At 45.8% G+C, this 19,923-nt stretch overlaps 1 protein-coding gene across 1 annotated transcript in view; it reads left to right on the forward strand.

Annotated features, from left to right (window-relative positions):
* The window catches only part of SLC35A1 (solute carrier family 35 member A1), a 39,484-nt gene extending 21,758 nt beyond the window's left edge, over positions 1-17,726 (forward strand). The window contains exons 5-8 of the mRNA XM_030555896.1: positions 9,116-9,182; positions 13,185-13,361; positions 13,719-13,853; positions 17,200-17,726. Of these exons, the coding sequence (XP_030411756.1) occupies positions 9,116-9,182; positions 13,185-13,361; positions 13,719-13,853; positions 17,200-17,333 (513 nt within the window). The 3' untranslated portion in view covers positions 17,334-17,726. The remainder of the gene's footprint in view (positions 1-9,115; positions 9,183-13,184; positions 13,362-13,718; positions 13,854-17,199) is intronic.
* The last annotated feature ends 2,197 nt before the right edge of the window (positions 17,727-19,923 follow it).

A 19,923-nucleotide genomic window follows, 5' to 3' on the forward strand; every position in this document is an offset into this window, starting at 1 on the left:
TACCAAGGCTATGAGACTCTGGAATTGGTGTATCCAACACAATATTCATATCTCGGCGTCTTACCAGCCTGAATGCCAGAACACCACGGTAGACGAACTCAGCAGACGTTTTCCCCACGACCACGAATGGGAATTAAACAACGTGATACTGGAATGCATATTCCGAATATGGGGCCACCCACAAATAGATTTATTCATGACTGCCTGCAACACCAAATGTCTGAAATTCTACTCTAGAGCAGGTCTGGGAAAGCGATCGATGTGGGATGCGTTCCTGACCAGGTGTAACACAGACCTTCTCTATGCGTTCCACCAATACCATTACTACCCAGAGTAATACAGACAATAAGGACCAACAAAGCCAGAGTCATGCTAATAGCCCCCACAAGGCCAAGACAAGTGTGATATCCGTATATAACATGGATGTTGGCAGGTGCCGCCATCACACGCCCTCTCTGGACAGACCTGTCAACGCAACAAGAGGGCCAAATGTGACATCTGAACATAAAGATGCTACATTTGAAGACATGGCTCCTCTATGGTTTTCTAAAAATGAACTAAGGTGCTCTGAACAGGTCCAGAGGGTGCTTCTCCACGATAAAAAACATACTGCATGTAGCACCCACCTAGATAAGTAGAAGAGATTTACAGCATGGTGCACTGCCAGACAAATCAATGTAACATCTGCACCTCTTCCATTGATATTAGACTGTCCTGGAATTAAAACAATCAGCTCTCTCCGTCAGCTCACTAAAGGTACACCTTGCGGCTATCACCACCTTTCACCAAAACACCTTTCACCAATGACACTACAGTCTTTGCTCACTCAATCACCAAGCGATTCCTCAGAGGCATCCGAACCATCTATCTGGATATGAGACCACCCACACAACCTGGGACTTAAACTTGGTCTTACCAGCCCTCACTCAGAAACTGTTCGAACCCTTAGCAAACTGCTCCCAGCTGCACCTATCCATGAAAGTGGCATTCCTAATAGTGATCACATCAGCTAGATGTGTGGGAGAGATCAGGGAGCTCATGGCAGATCCACCACTTTGTTTAAAGATAAAGTCACATTACGCACCCATCCTAAATTTCTCCCCAAAGTCCTTCCACATTAATCAACCTATACAGCTTCCAACTTTCTTTCCTAAACCACACGAGAACGTGTTCAAAGCCTCAGTGCACATCCTAGACATTAGAGCACTAGCTTTCTACTTGGACAGAACCAAACCAAAAAAGACGGTTACTTACCTTTGTAACTATTGTTCTTCAAGATATGTTGCTCATATCCATTCCAATTAGGTGTGCGCGCGCCACATGGATGTTCGTTGGAAGATTTTTACCTTAGCAACACTCGATGGGTAGGCTTGGTCGCCCCCTAGAGTGGCGCCGCCATGGCGCCGGATATATACCCCTGCTGACCCAATAGCCCTTCAGTTCCTTCTTGCCGGCTACTCCAACAGAGGGGAAGGAGGGCGGGTTTGGAATGGATATGAGGAACACATCTCGAAGAACAACAGTTGCAAAGGTGAGTAACTGTCTTTTCTTCGAGTGCTTGCTCATATCGATTCCAATTAAGTGACTCCCAAGCCTTACCTAGGTCGTGGGGTTGGAGTGAGATGTCACAGGACGTAGAACTGCTGATCCAAATGCCGCATCATCTCTGGACTGTTGAACCAATGCGTAATGTGATGCAAAGGTGTGGACCAAGGACCAGGTAGCTGTGCGACATATCTCCTGGATGGGTACATGAGCCAGGAAAGCGGCAGATGAAGCCTGAGTCCTGGTAGAATGAGCGTTAAGGTGACTCATCAGAACATGAGCCAAGTCATAGCAGGTGCGGATGCACAATGTCACCCAAGATGAAATCCTCTGGGAGGAAACAGGTAGGCCCTTCATTCGGTCTGCGACCGCAACGAAGAGTTGAGGTGTTTTACGGAAGGGCTTTGTTCGCTCGATATAAAATGCGAGCACCCTACGGAGGTCTAGGGAGTGCAGTTGCTGCTCCCAGCGTGATGAGTATGGCATTGGGAAGAAGACCGGAAGGAAGATATCCTGGTTGATATGAAAGGCCAATACCACTTTAGGGAGGAAGGCCGGATGTGGTCACAACTGTACCTTGTCCTTATGAAACACTGTATACGAGGGGTCCACCGTGAGAGACCGAAGCTCTGAAACTCGTTTTGCCGATGTAATGGCTACAAGGAAGGTTGTCTTCCAGGACAGGCACAGCAGTGAGCAGGTTGCTAGCGGCTGGAAGGGAGCAATCATAAGTTTGGCTAGAACTAGGTTGAGGTTCGAAGTTGGGGCGGGGTGGCGTACGTGTGGGTATAATCGCTCCAAGCCCTTGATGAACCTCGAAACTATGGGGTGAGAGAACACCAAGCAGCCGCTCTCCCCTGGGTGGAAGGTAGAGATGGCTGCCAAGTGCACCTTCAATGAAGATACCGCTAGGCCATGCTGTTTGAGAGAGCAGAGGTAGTCCAAGATGATAGGGACCGGTACCTTGATGGGAATAACACTATGTTGGTCGCACCAGCAGGACAAGCGCTTCCACTTGGCCAAATATGATAACCTAGTGGAAGGTTTCCTACTACCCAGGAGCACTTGTTGCACCGAGGCAGAGCAACGTAACTCGGACTGGCTTAACCACGCAGTAACCATGCTGTGAGGTGAAGTGACTGCAGGTCTGGGTGGTGAAGTCTGCCGTGGTCCTGAGTTATGAGGTCCGGGCAAAGAGGTAGAAGGATTGGTTTAGCTATCAACAAGTCAAGCAACATGGTGTACCAGTGTTGCCTCGGCCAGGCTGGAGCAATCATGATCAGGTGGGCTCTATCTCTGCGAAGCTTGAGCAGGACCCTGTGAACCAGCAGGAATGGTGGGAAGGCGTAAATCAGTTGTCTCGTCCACGGTATCAGAAATGCGTCTGAGATCGAGCCGTGGGAGAGACCTTGGAAGGAGCAGAACGTCTGGCATTTCCTGTTCTTGTGGGAGGTGAAGAGGTCTATGTGGGGAAAGCCCCACTTCCGGAACACAGAATGGATAACATCCGGACGAATCGACCACTCGTGAGACAGGAAGGATCTGCTGAGTTGATCCGCTAGAGTGTTCTGAACCCCTGGGAGAAAAGACGCTACCAGGTCTATCGAGTGGGCTATGCAGAGGTCCCAGAGCTGAATAGCTTCCTGACAAAGGGGGGAGGAACATGCTCCTCCCTGCTTGTTTATGTAAAACATGGCCATTGTGTTGTCTGTGAACTCTGAGACACAATGGCCTTGTAAATGCCCTTGAAACGCCTGGCACGCAAGGTGGGCTGCTCTCAGCTCCTGCACATTGATGTTCAAGGCCAGGCCCTGAGCTGACCAAAGGACTTGAGCGCGGAGATGTTCGAGGCGGGCACCCCAGCCGAGAGATGACGCGTCCGTTGTCAGGGTCATTGAAGGCTGAGGCGGATGGAATGGCATCCCTGCACAGACCAGGGAGGGCGTCAACCACCAGTCCAGGGAGCCTAGGATGCGCGGGGGGGTTGTGAGGATTGTGTCTATATACTGTCTCTGCCCAGGTGGTATACCGAGGAGAGCCAAGTTTGAAGGGTACAGAGACGTAGTCTGGAGTGTTTGGTCACGAACGTGCAGGCAGCCGTGTGACCCAGAAGGCCGAGACAAGTGCGAGCTGAAGTTGTCGGGAAGTTTTGTAGGCCTTGTATACTTGATGCCATTGCCTGAAACCAAGGCTGTGGTAAGCAGGCCCTGGCGAGATTGGAGTCCAGAACGGCCCCAGTGAAGTCTCTTTGTGTGGGAACCGGAGTGGATTTCTCTATGTTGATCATCAGGCTTCGTCGCTTGAATAGGTCCTTGACGATGCCCACATGACGGGTGACTTGGGTCTCGGAGGCCCCTCGAATGAGCCAATTGTTGAGATACGGGAAGACGTGTATCCGACGACGATGGAGGGAGGTGGCGACTACAGCCATGCATTTTGTGAATACTCTTGGGGCTGTAGAGAGGCCAAATGGAAGGACCGTAGATTCGAAATGTTGATGGTTGACCACAAACCGGAGGTACCGTCTGTGCGGAGGGTAAATGGCAATGTGAAAATACGCATCCTTCATATTGAGGGCTGCATACCAGTCTCCCAAATCCAAGGATGGGATGATGGTTCCCAGGGATACCATGCAGAACTTCAACTTTATCATGAACTTGTTGAGTCCTCGCAGGTCTAGGATAAGTTTGAGACCTCCCTTTGCCTTGGGGATTAGGAAATAGCGGGAATAGAACCACTTGCCCCTTGAATCCTTCAGTACCTCCTCTATAGCTCCCATGGCAAGGAGCGTCCGTACCTCTTGCAAGAGGAATTGCTCATGAGAGGGGTCCCTGAAGAGGGACAAGGATGGGGGATGTGAGGGGCGGGGGCGAAATAAACTGGAGGTGGTATCCGAATTGTACTGTGCATAGGACCCAATGATCCGAAGTTAGTTGGGTCCACGCAGGGAGGAAAAGGGAGAGGCGATTGTAAAAGGGAGGGAAAGGATCCTGGGAAAAAACTGGTACGCCATCCTCGGGCGTGCCTTCAGAAGTTTGGTTTGGGTCCCACGGGTGGTTTGGAGGGATCCTGATTCTGACCCCTTTGGGGTCCAGACTGCCGTTTGCGATTGCCTTAGCCGCGCCTTCTGCCGAAGTCCTGTCGTGGCGTAGGTGGGGGGTAAGAGCAGTGAGGCTGGGGGCGGAAGGATCTGAGCTGAGTCAGTGGTGTGTGCATCCCGAGCGAGCGCATGATCACCCTATTGGCCTTTAGGCTTTGCAGTCTAGGGTCAGTCTTTTCAGAAAATAGGCCTTGGCCATTGAAGGGCAAGTCCTGTATGGTATGTTGTAATTCAGGTGGAAGGCCTGACACCTGAAGCCATGCTATTTGCCTCATGGCGATTCCTGAAGCCAGAGTCCTGGCTGCGGAGTCGGCTGCGTCCAGTGAGGCCTGGAGAGACGTTCTCGCCGCCACCTTCCCTTCCTCCAAAAGGGCAGCAAACTCTTGGCAGGAGTCTTGGGCAACTAACTCCGTGAATTTTCCAACCGCCACCCAGGTGTTATAGTTGTACCGGCTAAGCAGGGCTTGCTGGTTTGCCACCCTGAGTTGGAGCCCCCCATCAGAGTATACTTTGCGGCCCAATAAGTCCATGCGCCTAGCCTCCTTTGATTTTTGGAGCGGGAGCTTGCTGGCCATGGCGCTCCCTTTCATTGACTGCACGAGAAGGGAGCAGGGTGCACGTACAGGTACTCGAACCCCTTAGAGGGCACCATGTACTCTTGCTCAACTCCCCTGGCCGTGGGCGGAATAGAGGCTGGAGACTGCCAGATGGTATCGGCATTTGCCTGGATTGTACGAATGAATGGCAAGGCCACTCTTGTGGGGGTGTCAGCTGACAAAATATCCACCACAGGGTCCTCTATCTCTGGGACCTCCTCCACCTGAAGATTCATATTCAGGGCCACGCGTCTCAGGAGGTCCTGATGTGCCCGCAGGTCAATTGGAGGAGGGCCCGAGGAGGATGTCCCCGCCACCGCTTCATCTGGAGAGGAGGAAGAGGAAAGGCCAGGGACAAGAGGGTCCTGCGTGGGCTCCTGTTCTTGGGCGACGTCAGGCTCAGGTGGGACCTGAGAGTCTGTTGACTGAATGGGAGTTTCCTCCGTACCCGCAGAAGGGGGGCGGCTGACAGTCACCTCTGGCACCCGGTGTTCTGATGGTACGGAGCGTGATGGCACTGGAGGCACACTTTGGGCTTGGTGATATGCCCAAGGTGTCCAGAATGACCACGGATGAGATCCTTGTTCTTGGGCCTGGGTCTCCTGGAAGACTTGGCTGGGCACATCTGAGTCACGGTCCCATGCATAGGAAGCACTGTCCACGTGAGATGACACAGATGTGTGTCGAAACGGCCACGGAGGAGCTGAAAAGCCTTGGGAAGGCTCTCCATCTCTAAACGATCTCTCTCCGTGTGGCACCGGAGAGCAGTACTGGGCGCCATACCGGTACCAGGAACGAGACCGGGACCTACGACTGGAGTGGTGCTTGGAGGTCGACCGGGATCTCGAAGCTTGACATCTGGAACTGCTGCGAGAGACATGGTGCTGGGAACGGTGCCAGGAGCTGGATTGGTGCCGAAAGTACCGGGCTGGCAAATGGGACACTGAACAGTGCCGCGAGTGCGACCAGTACCAAGATGGAGAGCGGCGTCGGGACTGGGATCGATGACGGGACCGAGAGCGCCGGTGGGACCGCAATCGTGATCAGTGCCTCTCGGTGGTGCCGACAGAGGATGGTCTCTCAGCAGGGCAGCTTGCCAATCGATTGTATAACCCGCACCGGCGGTGCCGGGGTTTGATGCAGCGCAGACTCCGTCAGCGTGATCAGCTCCCTCGCTATGGAAAAGGTCTTCGGGCTGGAGGGAATAGTGAGCTCAACCACGGCGTGCGCCGAGGAGCTTTCAGGCACTGGACTCGATGGCCCTTGCGGGACTGGAATCGATGGTGCTGAAGCTGGCGGTGCCGCAGCAGGTGTCGGTGCCAGGTGGTCCGACTTAGGCGGGTGCGCCAACTGTGGTGCAGGCGGCACGGAAGCAGCAGAAGTCTTATGTTTCTTAACCTGTGGGGAGAGGGAATGGTGCCGAGCAGACATCTGTGCCGGCGATGGTCGGTGCTGAGAGGCGTTAGCAGTAGTGGTGCGATCTGGCGCCGAAGAAGTGCTTCTCCCTGATGCGGACTGTCCGGTGCTTGGTGCCGAGGGTGGAGGAGTAAGAGCTGCCTCCATCAGGAGCTGTTTGAGACGAAAGTCCCGCTCTTTCTTCATCCTGGGCTTAAAGGCCTTACAGATTTGGCACTTATCCAAGAGATGGGATCTCCCATTGGCATTGGCTTGTGGCAGGCTGAGCACGGTTTGAAGCCCAGTGAACCGGGCATGGGCCCCGGTACTGGGTGCGGGGAAGGGGCTAATCTTCAAACCCCTCTCAACTATAAACAGTAACTATATTATAGAACGAATAAAACTAACTACAACTATAGAAATTATAACTATATACACAAGAATTAGTAAAAGAACTACGAGTAGCTAGGGAAGTGGAGATCAACTAAGCCGCGCTTTATTGTTCCAACGACCGACATGGGCGGTAAGAAGGAACTGAAGGGCCATTGGGTCGGCAGGGGTATATATCCGGCGCCATGGCGGCGCCACTTTAGGGGGCGACCCGGCCGACCCATCGAGTGTTGCTAAGGTAAAAATCTTCCGACGAACGTGCACGCGGTGCTTGCACATCTAATTGGAATCAATATGAGCAAGCACTCGAAGAACTCTATACCCATCACAGAACTCTCTAAGGGTATTTCCATATCTGGATGCATTCACCTATGCTATCAGTTAAAAAGCACACAACCTTCCGTGGGATCAAGATGCACTCTACTAGATCTATATCAGCATCAGTATCATTCCTAAACAATGTTCCACTTACAAACATATGCAAAGCCGCCGCTTGGGCCTCCGAACACACCTTTGCCAAACATTGTGCAATCATGCAAGGCCCTAGGGCGGAAACTAGGCTGGGCTGAGCAGTATTATCAGCAATTATCCTACCAACTCTGAAGTGCCTACCATCCTAGGAGGTCACTGCTCTACAGTCACCTGCAGTGGCGCACTCACAGGGACATCTCTCTCAAAGAAGAGAAGGTTACTTACTTTGTGCAGTAACTGAGTTTCTTGGAGAAGTGTCCCCTAGTAGGTGCTCCACTAATGCTGCTCCTCTCTCTTTGGAGTTTAAAGCAGACTCTGCGGTAGCGAAGGAACTGAGGAGTTTGGGTCATGCATGTGCTAGATGAAGCACCAACATCATGCAAGGCAGGAACTGCGCATGCATGATCCATTTGGGCAGTGCTGCAAAATTCTCCAAGCAAAGGCACAGGGCCTCACCATCACCTGGAGTGGGGCACCCACAGGGGTACACATCTTGAAGAACTTCAGTTACTGCACAAGGTGAGTAACCTCACACTGATTCAAACAGGCTTGTTGCTCTGCCACATCCTATACTTTTGGGAAGAGAAGTGTTTGCCACAAGTAGCAAAATTACCACCATAGTAAATTCAACAACATAGATAGTATTGCAGCAATTCACTTTTTCAGTAATTGGTGTTGAGTATACTCTAGCAGTCGGAGAAGGAACTGGGAATCAGTAATAACAACAATTATTGGCTTTTACATAGCACTTTACAAATGGAGGTAAGTATCATCTCCATTTTACAGACGGGGAAACCGAGGCACAGAGAGGTGACATGACTTGCCCAGTCACCTAGCAGGCCAGTGGCGGAGCTGGGAATAGAACACACGTCTCTTTAGTCCTAGTCTAGTGCTCTATCCACTAGGCAATACTGCTTCCAGAGAGCTGCATTTCATTCCTAGTTCTACTGGTGTCTTATCTTCTGTGACCATGAGCATGTCACTTAAGCCAGCATCTTTAAAGTTGTGTGCTTAATGGTAGGTACCTAAATCCATATTTTAGGCAGATAAAGTGCCTTCCTTTACCATGATTGTTGTAGTTGCTCTGTCCCTCTGAAAAGGTCACTTAAGTGCCTTCCTGTAGGCGTGCAAATTAAAAGACTAGCCATAACCATTCTAGTAAACTGAAATAAAACAATCTGCATACTACTACTGCTTCCTCACAAGGAGTTAAGGGTTAATCTATAAAGTACTTTAAGATCTGCAGATGAACTCTGTGAGTGTAAAAAGTTTACAAGATTAGAGGAAATAAAGAAACCTCATGTGACAGAAAAGCTGAGAGATAGGGCTGGTGGTTTGCCTTTGTAATTTGACTTGTGTGTCTCAGTACTTCTAAGGTTAGTAAAATATACTTTGGCAAATCAAACTCCATAGTGAAGCAGCGGTGAATAGAGCTAGCTAAGCTGTAGGGCAGCTCTGGCTAAGAAAGGGTTACTTACTGTAACAGTAACTTGCTGTAACTAACCTAACACATTTTCATGTAATAAAATGCTAAATTAGCTTCTGGAAATAATTACTATAAATTATTCTAGTGATACAACTAACCTACCGCCTGTTTTGTTTATGATTCATGTTGCAGATGGAGCAAAATCCGTGGTTAGGGTTTGGCGCTATAGCTATTGCTGTACTATGTTCAGGATTTGCAGGTAAAACATTTCTGTATGCAGTTTGTTTTAAAAGAACAGGCCAGGACCTTTCATCATGGGGCAAACTAAAACATCTCTTATCTCTTATATTACTTAATTTAACTATACTTGTTGATTTACAAGACTGTTTGAGAGTTAAGGAAGGACTTCATCCCCTTCTGCACACATTTTCCTTCTATTTCCTGTGGTCATAACACTGGATTTGTGACATCACAATATTTAAATTTCAAAATACAGTGATGTTACAAACCCATGGTTTTGAGTTCAAGGTTGGCTTAGACAGGAGAGGCAGGCCTGTGAGAGGAAGAGCCCTTCTTCAAATATAAATATCTATAGTCACACTAAAGGAAGACTAGAAAGTGATTTGCTTAGTACAGGTTTTTTAATTAAAAACTCCTCCTTTTCCAAGTTTGCTTTGGTGTGAAAGCTCCCTTACGATTTAGAACAGAAGACACACATTCTTCCATGTGTGGAATGGAACTCATTTCAATTTTTGTGCTGGTTCCACCTCTGGAATAAGCCCTTCCCTAATCCTATGGTTGCAGCTGTAAGTCAATGAGATGCAGAAGGATCAGGTGTAATTTTAGATGGTCAGAGGAGAAGCAGGAAACAGGCGAAATTCTATTAAAAATAGTCTTTCCTTTTTGTTGCCTTTTATCCTTTCACCACTGCAGGATCCAGAGAACTTGGAACTAGTGGGTTGCAGTTAAAGGATAATTGCAGTTGTGTTTTCTACTGCATAAGAATTAAAAAATGGTTTACAGGGTTCAGAAGGAATGCTTTCCGACTGTAAACTTAGAGCTGGCAGAGTCACTTGTTGCAAATCATACTAGGGTTTTTTTGTTTTTTTTTCAGTTGAATAATTGGTCATGAACCAACAGTTATCACTTCCAACCATTTCTAGTTCTCACCACATAAAACTTCCTGTGAGGCACCTCTGGTTGTCACATGTGCTTATTGTTCTATTTGTAGAAAACAAATTCCTTTTGAAAAAAGATCTTCGCAAAAGCAGCCTCATTTATAATACAGATCTCCCCCTGAAAGTGCCTATCTAGGGCTCTAGCAGCCTTCTCCAAAGGGTTAAAAATACAAATAAAAAATAAATTCAGCAGCTGTTCCTCAGCCTGAAACCAAAATGCTTTAATCAAGCCTTAATCAAGCCCAGCCAGCATCTCCTTCTCCACCTACCCCAGCCATTACCATGCCATGCCATTCCCTCCCCAGCAGCCTGTGTAAATAGGTGCGCCTTGGCAGCCTACCCTGAAGGTCAACAAATTCAAACCATTTAGGACCGGAGTGGGGAGGTTCAGAGTTGAGGATCCCTCTCTTCTGTAGCAAGAGGACACCAGGATGAGGTACCTCCCCTGACCACAATTGTTGCAGTGTAGCATAGGGAAAGATATGGGCAGATCTAAAGCCATTTTGGACTTTAAAGGTTCAAAACAACATTAAGTTCCACTCAGAAACCAATATGCAGTCTCTGTAGATCCCAGTGCATTGGTCCATGTACTGCCAGTGAAAATAACCACTTAATGAGCTAGCTGATACATTTTGCATTAGCTTCAGTTTCAGGGCTGACCATGTAGTGTGCATTGCGCTTGTCTAGCAAAGTCCGCATCTGAAAAACAGGTGGCATCTCCTAGCCATATGAAGATGGAACAAAGCTTTCTTTGAAACTATTGCTATTGTGATAATAGCTGGGAATCCAGTGGGCCTGTCAAAATGGTTTTGTCCAATGTAAATTGACAGAATACTGTTGAATAATTCCAATCTATATTAAGAATATCTTCTCCTGAGTGCTGTCCACTCCATCACACCCAGCAATATTGCCCAGTTGATTTGTGCATTTTGTGTGCATTCAGATGTTTTGTACTAAATCTCAAGTATTACATCATTGGTCTGGAAAGCAGCTGCAGACAGTTGTGTTCTTCCGAGATGGTAACATAGGTCATGTTGACATCAAAAGCAACTTGTTGAGCAGTTGATTAAAAAATGAGTCATACTTAGTTTTCCAACTGGTTGCAATGAATTATGTCACAGTGGGAGAAAAGTAGAACAATGAGGCCACTGTGAATTTAACTACTACTATATCAATCACCGACTTTGGGTTTTTTGCTCTGCTCTTACAGAATATATCTCTGCAATGATGTCAAATTTTCCTGTTTAATTTTTTGTATTTACACACACGCAGTTATAAATCTGCTCTGTAGCCTCTGTATGTCTCATACATACTTGCTATGTTTTTTAATTTCCGATGGTCTTAAACACTAATTATATTCTTCATCAGTAAACTAGTAGTGTGGCTCTGATTCTTAGAGAAGCTAAACAGCTCTAGCTCCCACTGACTTCAGGTGGTGGTGTAGATGTCTAGCACTGGTGAAAGTTATGCCCCTAATTTCTGTTATACAAGCACTTCCTCCTCTTCCCAGTTCTCTCCATTTACCCATCCCATCCTGGTTCAGTGGTGATGTGAAGGCAGCAGCTAGGAATAAAGAAAATAGAAAAGGGAAAGAGAGAGCAGTCAGGATAAATTAGAAGTTCTGAAGCAAAATTGATATGGGAAGCTAAAGACATAAAAATGCATGGCTCTCAGGACAATAACAAATTTTATCCACTATATCATGAGTAAAAGAAATCTGACAATGGTATAGCCCATTACTAGGTAAAGATGCTAAAAATGTTAATGCAGCAAAAGCACAAGTGTTCAATAAATATTTCTGTTCTGTATTTGGAAAACAGTAGGATAATGTACTTGCATCATGGATTATGAAATACTTTCCAAACTATTAGTAACTAAGGAGCATGTTAGACAACATCTATGAGGGATAAAAATTTTAAAATGAGCAGACCTGGATAACTTGAACGAGTTGGTTGAAGAGCTCTCCAGCCCATTGATGTTAATTTTCAATTAATCTTGGAATACAAAGGAAATTTCACAAGACTGGAAGAGTTCTGTTGTGCCAATATTCAAAAAAGGGCATGTGGGGTGAACTGGGTAAACAGGCTGGTTAGCCTGCCATCAATCCCAGTCATAATTATGGAAAAACTGATAGCTGAGGAGGACTGGGCAGTCACACAGAGTGATCTGTTTCAGAGTAGCTGCTGTGTTAGTCTGTATCCGCAAAAAGAACAGGAGTACTTCTGTTCTTTTTACAGAGTGATCTGGATTTCTTGGTCAGCTGGGCCCACTAAAACAAAATGCACTTGAATACAGCCAAATGCAAATTATACATCGAGGAATGCAGGCGAGACCTACAGAATAGGGGACTGGATGCTGGAAAGCAGTGGCACTGAAAAAAATTTAGGGATCATAGTGGACAGGTAACTCAACACAAGCTCCCAGTGTGATAGTTGTATCCACTACAAACAAGAGTAGTGAGGTGATTTTTACCTCTGTATACAGCACTAGAGTACAGTTCTGGGGTCTACAGTTTAAAAAGGATGTTCAGTAATAGAGAGGGTGCAGAAGATAGCCACAAAAATTATTCAAGGGCTGGAGTAAAATGCTTTATGGTGAGCTCTTTACGTGTCTCAATCTGTTTACCTTAGCTGAAAGAAGATTGAGGTGACTTGATTACAGTGTGTAAGTACCTTCATGGAGAGACAATAGTGGGTACTAAAGGGCTCTTAGATCAAGAGGGAAAGGCGGAACGAGAACCAATGACTATAAGCTAAGATGCGACAAATTCAAATTAGAATTGGGACATGATTTTTTTTCAGTGAGGCTGATTAGCTGTTGAAACAAAGAACCAAGGGAAGTGGTAGATTCTCCATTTCTTGATGTCTTCAAATCAAGACTGGATGCCTTTCTGAAGATATGCTTTAGCAAAGCAATTTACTGGGAACAATATACTGATAATAAATGAAATGTAATGGTTCATGATAGACAGGTGGTCATCTAGAAGATGACATAATGATCCCTTCAGGCCTTAAACCTCTGTATAGCTACAAACCTTTAAGAATGATTTTTGGGTTCACCTTTATTGAATTCTCTCTTTTCAGGAGTCTATTTTGAAAAGGTATTAAAGAGTTCAGATACTTCCCTGTGGGTGAGGAACATTCAGATGTACTTGTCTGGGATTGTGGTGACTTTAGTTGGTGTTTACATGTCAGAAGGAGCTCAAGTTCTCGAGAGAGGATTTTTTTATGGCTACACATATTATGTCGGGTTTGTCATCTGTAAGTATCTTTCAATTCTGGAGCCCTGTCATGTTGATTCAAAACACTCAAATTCAGTCAAGACCAGGATTCCTTAAGTGAGTGAATTTGGAGAAGAAACATTTGAATTTCCTTATAAAAATCCAAGAACTGCTTTTTCAGCACAACATTTACTAATGACTAGAACATTCATAATAATTCTAATCATGTCCTTTCTGCTAGATACCAGTTAGACGATCTATTTTGCTGCGTGTGGTTTTTAAAATTACAGGTTAGCAAGATCAGATCATAGTACAAACAATCTATACACCATTACAGAGCTAAACAAATTATTTTTACACCAAGACTTTAATAATAAGAATCTTATTTGCTTCCCAGTGCTTGCCAGCGTTGGAGGCCTCTACACTTCTGTTGTTGTTAAATACACAGACAACATTATGAAAGGATTTTCTGCAGCAGCAGCCATTGTCCTTTCTACTGTTGCATCGGTGGTGCTGTTTGGTTTACAGATCAGTAAGTTGCTTTTGGCTAATGTTTGTTTCATCCTCCTGAGTAGGCTGGTTACAGTGCATGTTGTAATACTTTACAGTCTACTGTGGGGTTTTCATATTGGTTTGTTTTTTGTTTTTTACCTTGGCATATAATTTTTAGGACTGACATTGGCTAGTGCTCAAGCTGTGTTGTAGCATATTATTTCTGGATACTGCCATCCTATGTGTCCTAGGAATACTATGCTTTGTGTTCTTGGAGGGGATTCAGATGTGCCCTCCCATCCCTGACTTATTACTGAAAAAGATTTTGCTATTCAGCCTTTCATTTTCATATTCACCAGAGGCTGGAACTCTCATTTTAAGTTGCTCTATTGTGTCTGTTTCTGATCCTGTGGCTAATGCAAAAATTAGTATTATTGTATCTCTGGCAGATGTTCTGAGTTGCTGACAGTAGCTAATAAAGGAACTGCTACAATATTTTCATGCAGCGTTCCCTAACTCTGAGCCAGTCCTAAGTTAACTTCTTGATTATTTATGAAATAGCAATGCCAAGTCCACAGTAGTTGTTCTATAAGTGCTGTAATAACTGTTACCCTCCTGTTTACACTCTGCCGTGACCAGCATGTGTGCGTCAGGCAAACCCCAGCGTAGTGGTTTAAGGACATATCTTACATCCTTCACTGCAGAGACAAGGTAATATCTTTTATTAGATGAGCTTCTGTTGATGAGAGAGACAAGCTTTTCAGCCACACAGAGCTCTTCTTCAGGTCAGCTCTGTATGGCTCGAAAACTTGTCTCTCTCACCAACAGAAGCTGGTCCAATTAAAGATAAGATTCTCACCCACCTTCTCTCTCTAATGTCCTGTGACCAACACAGCACCAATTACACTGCATCCTTCACTGCAGTCAGAATTCTGTCTAACATGACATTTGCCCAGCAGAAAGAGGCAGAGGGCAATGGTGGAAGAACTTCATAATGTGAGGGGTGGTATGACTTAATGAGGTGAAACTTGCAAGGGAACTTCGCATAAAGTGAAAAGCTTCCCAAGAGTTAGATCTAATGGGCTGTGGAACAGTGCCCCAGGATGAGTGGTGGAAGCTTGACTGTCATTTTAAAAACTAGACTGGACAAAACACTAGAAAATGCACTGGCTGATCTAACTTCTGTGACAGAACCTCAACTTTACTAATAGTACTCAAAAGTCGGTATAGGTTTGGAAAAGCAAAATGTGCTAACATTCTATTAGATTACAGTTCCATTTACAGAATATTTTTTGATTAGAGGCCAACCATGAGTTTGTTTTGACCGCATTGATGGAGTAGAATCCAGCAGTCATTAAGGAAGAAGAAATACAGAACTGTAGGATGTCTGTTTCAGACTTTCTCCTCCGACGTTAACCATATGATTTACTGAAATGCTATGAAGTTTCGGGGACTGGTAAATGATCAGAAAGGGAATAAAAGTGATCCGGGTAATTATAGGCCTGTTAGCTTGACGTCAGTAGTATGCAAGGTCTTGGAAAAAATTTTAAGGGAGAAAGTAGTCAAGGACATAGAGGTCAAAGGTAATTGGGACGAATTGCAACACGGATTTAGTAAAGGTAGATCGTGCCAAACCAATCTGATCTCCTTCTTTGAGAAGGTGACGGATTACTTAGATAAAGGAAATGCGGTAGATATAATTTACCTAGATTTCAGTAAGGCGTTCGACACGGTTCCGCACGGGGAACTGTTAGTCAAATTGGAAAAGATGGGCATGAATATGAAAGTTGTAAGGTGGATAAGGAACTGGTTAAAGGGGAGACTCCAGAGGGTCGTATTGAAAGGTGAATTGTCAGGCTGGAAGGAGGTCACTAGTGGAGTCCCTCAAGGATCGGTTTTGGGACTGATCTTATTTAACCTTTTTATTACTGACCTTGGCACAAAGAGCGGGAATGTGCTAATAAAGTTTGCGGATGACACGAAGCTGGGGGGTATTGCTAACACGGAGAAGGACAGGGATACTATTCAGGAAGATCTGAACCACCTTGTAAACTGGAGTAATAGAAATAGGATGAAATACAATAGTGAAAAGTGCAAGGTTATGCATTTAGGAACTAATAATAAGAATTTTGGATATACGTTGGGGGCGCATCAGTTGGAAGCGACGGAGGAGGAGAAGGACCTTGGGGTGCTGGTTGATAGCAGGATGACTATGAGTCGCCAATGTGATACGGCTGTTAAAAAAGCAAATGCGATTTTGGGATGCATCAGGCGGGGTATTTCCTGCAAGGATAAGGAGGTGTTAGTACCGTTATACAAGGCGTTGGTGAGACCCCATCTGGAATACTGTGTGCAGTTCTGGTGTCCCATGTTCAAGAAGGATGAATTCAAACTGGAACAGGTTCAGAGACGGGCTACAAGGATGATCCGAGGAATGGAAAAACTGCCTTATGAAAGGAGACTCAAAGAGCTTGGCTTGTTTAGCCTGGCCAAAAGAAGGCTGCGGGGGGATATGCTTGCTCTATATAAATATATCAGGGGGGTTAACGTTAGGGAGGGAGAGGAATTATTTAAGTTTAGTACTAATGTAGGCACGAGGACGAATGAGTATAAACTGGATATTAGGAAGTTTAGACTTGAAATTAGACGAAGGTTTCTAACCATTAGGGGAGTGAAGTTCTGGAACAGCCTTCCGAGGGAAGTAGTGGGGGCAAAAGACTTTCCTGGCTTTAAGACAAAGCTTGATAAGTATATGGAGGGGATGTTATGATAGGATTGTTAATTTGAGCAATTGATCTTGGATTACCACCAGACAGGTCTGCTCAATGATCTGCGGGGAGATGTTGGATGGCATGGGAACTGAGTTACTGCAGAGAATTCCTTCTTGGGTGCTGGCTGGTGACTCTTGCCCACATGCTCAGGGTTTAGCTGATCGCCATATTTGGGGTCGGGAAGGAATTTTCCTCCAGGGCGGATTGGCAGGGGCCCTGGAGGTTTTTCGCCTTCCCCTGCAGCGTGGGGCACGGGTCGCTTGCTGGTGGTTTCTCTGCAGCTTGAGGTCTTCAAACCAGTTTTGAAGATTTCAATAACTCGATCCTGGGATAGGGGTTGTTATAAAACTGGATGGGTGGGGTTCTGTGGCCTGCCTTGTGCAGGAGGTCAGACTAGATGATCAGATTGGTCCCTTCTGACCTATGAGTCTATGAGTCTATGATACGAATTCTACAAATTATTAGGATGACCGCTCACGTCTCCCTTAGAGTTGTAATTAAGGAGGATGTTGGAATAGTAGCTTGTAACTTTCTCAGTTAAGTCTCCCATCAAAGTTTTATTTTTTTGTTTTCATTTGGAGCTGAGTGTTTAAACAATGTTTTGTTTCCTTCCAGCTGTAAGCTTTGCTCTCGGTGCTCTCCTTGTTTGTATTTCTATATACCTGTATGGATTACCTCGACAAGACACCACAAAAATCCAGCCACCTTTAGAGACAGTGAGTTCAAAAGAGAAACTTATTCATATGTGATGTTTGCCATAACAAAGGCCAAGAGACACTGCAAAGGAAAGACTTGGGGGAAAAAACCTGTTTTTAATTGGCCTTAAACTAGTCATGAAAAGACCTAACTTGGAGAGAATAAAAAGCCGCAGTTAATTCTGTAGGGAAGTGAAGGATTTTCATTGGATGATACAGACTCTCCATTATTGCCAAGCACCTGAAGAAGCTAGTTCATGTAAGGCATGTTCCTTTCATGTTGGACTGTGAGAAGCCCACCTACCAGGAATGAAGGAGGAAGGAATTAAACCTTCTGTTGTATATAAAAGAGGGACATTCTCTCCGGCTGTATATTTGAAAGACTGTATTGTGCCATTTATGGGCAGAAATGCTAAAGGCTCTATTAAAGGAGATTTCATTGCCAAAGCTGCTCCTCGCACTCATTTGGCTCCAGAATTCTGAAAATGTTGCTCTGCTTACCCAAATGCAGGAAAAGAAGAACCTTTCCTTTGACTAATAGGTGTATCATCTTGAATACCAACTGGTTGCTGAGCTCACACCCTCTTTAGGTAAATTAACTGTTACTAATAGGTAAGGCTATGATTATGTCACAGAATCCATGACTTCCATTGACCTCTGTGACATTTTCTGCCCTTGGCCTCGCAGCTCCCAGCCTCCAACCTGGTGGGGGACCCTCAGCAGCTACCCAGGCCCGGTGGGCGGCCAGCGGGACCCCGCGCACCTGTCCGGCTGCAGCAGGCACGCCCCACACCTGCCTAACTGCGGCCAGTGGCTGGAGGACTCTGCAGCTACCAGCTGCCCCGGGCAAGGGGATCCCACAGCAGCCCAGCCCCAAGGGCAGGGACACCCCGGAGCTCCCATGTACTGCAGCATTGGGTGCTGAACCCACCTATCCCTTTTGTCAGGGATATTTTTAGTGAAAGTCAGGGACAGGTCACGGGAAATAAAAATTCATGGCAGCCCCTGACCTGTCCCTGACTTCTACTAAAAATATCCCAGATAAAAACTTAGTCTTACCAATAGGATGAATGTGAGCAAGAGTGGACTGTCGAAGGAAAAATATTATCATCATAACTTCATCTGTACTGAGCATCTTTTAGTCAGTAAGTACAATTGTTGCTTTCAGCCGTAGTGGAACACACCTGTTACAGTGTATAAGTACATTTTTCATTGAGTAACTTTTAAAATGTGAAGATGTTTCTTTCTTTTATAAAACTATTGTAAAATGTCCCATTTTTGTTAGGAGTAATTTGTGAAACTAGTTCACTGATTACAAGGGGGAACCAATAATGATGTAGGTTGGTGTTCTCTTCACATCTCCGTATTGCTGTCAAGTCAGGCCATGTGGTTTTTGGTTTGAGGCTGATGCGTACTTTTTATCTATATTCCAGGTAGTTTTCTGTGCCATAATACAGATTGAGCCTTTCTGCATGCACAGCAGAGGGATGCGTGTAAATCTTAGAAGTGTTTTACTAAAGTTTGTGTTTTGTTTGTTGAAGGGTGACTGAAACCTGCATAGATTCAACAAATGCCTGAGAGGGCAAAACTACTGCTGTAGTTGATCCTCAATTCTTTGGAAGGTATAGATCAATACAGCCCATTTAGTCAATGCTTTCATAGAAAACATACACAGCAATTAATGGCTACAGGGCACTTTGTACTATTTCATTTCTAGAAAACCAGTGTTGGTACATTTATTCAGGTTAACTTTCATAACTGACTAAATTCTAGACCTGGCCAGAGGTGATTTAATGCTGTTGCTGTTTGAGAGCCATAAAAGTCAAACATAGGAGGCTCTTGAAATTCTACTTCATTGGTTCCTTTGTCATGAAACAGCTTAATGTGCAACCCATTACCCCACCTTAAAGAGATATCAACCTTTTGAACTCTGATCTACTGCAAAAAGGATATTAAGAGCAGAAGGACCTGCCCGTCTCAAGTTTTTATTTTCACTGTGCCTTTTTCTATTCTTTAAAATTCTTCTCTAAGGTAAAGAAAACTCCCAACGATCAAAAGAGAAATTTAACTTGACTATAGAGCGGAAAATAGCAAAACTGAATGTACATAAAGGACCTGATTTGGGTTTATTATGCACTGTGACCCTCAGCAGGCCTGGAAAATCCCCTGCAACTTTGCTCCCCCACAGGGCTGGCTTTAGGCACCACAGGGCCTGATTTGAAGGAGCTGCTGCCGAAGTCCCACCGCAGTTTTCAGCGACAGCTCAATCGCTGCCACGGAGGAAGGACCTTCCGCCAAAATGCCACCCAAGACAGTGGCAATGATTGAGCAGCCGCCGCCAACAGTGACAGGACTTCGGTGGCAGCTCAACCGGCTGCTGGTACCTTCGGCAGAGGGTCCTTCCTTTGCAGCAGTGACTGAGCTGCCACTGAAAACAGCGGTGGGACGTTGGCAGCAGCTCCTTTGGGAATGTTGGGGGGCCCTCTTAAGGGCACGAGGCCTGATTCCGGGGAATCGACTGAATTACCCTAAAGCTGGCCCTGCTCCCCCATTTTTCTGCAGTGGAGCCAAGAAACCTGCAGAAGGTATCAATTCTGCACTCCCCCGCAGGACATAGCATTCCCCCAGGAGTATACACATTAAG

The sequence above is a fragment of the Gopherus evgoodei genome, chromosome 3 (assembly GCF_007399415.2).
Source record: "Gopherus evgoodei ecotype Sinaloan lineage chromosome 3, rGopEvg1_v1.p, whole genome shotgun sequence".
NCBI lineage: Eukaryota > Metazoa > Chordata > Testudines > Testudinidae > Gopherus > Gopherus evgoodei.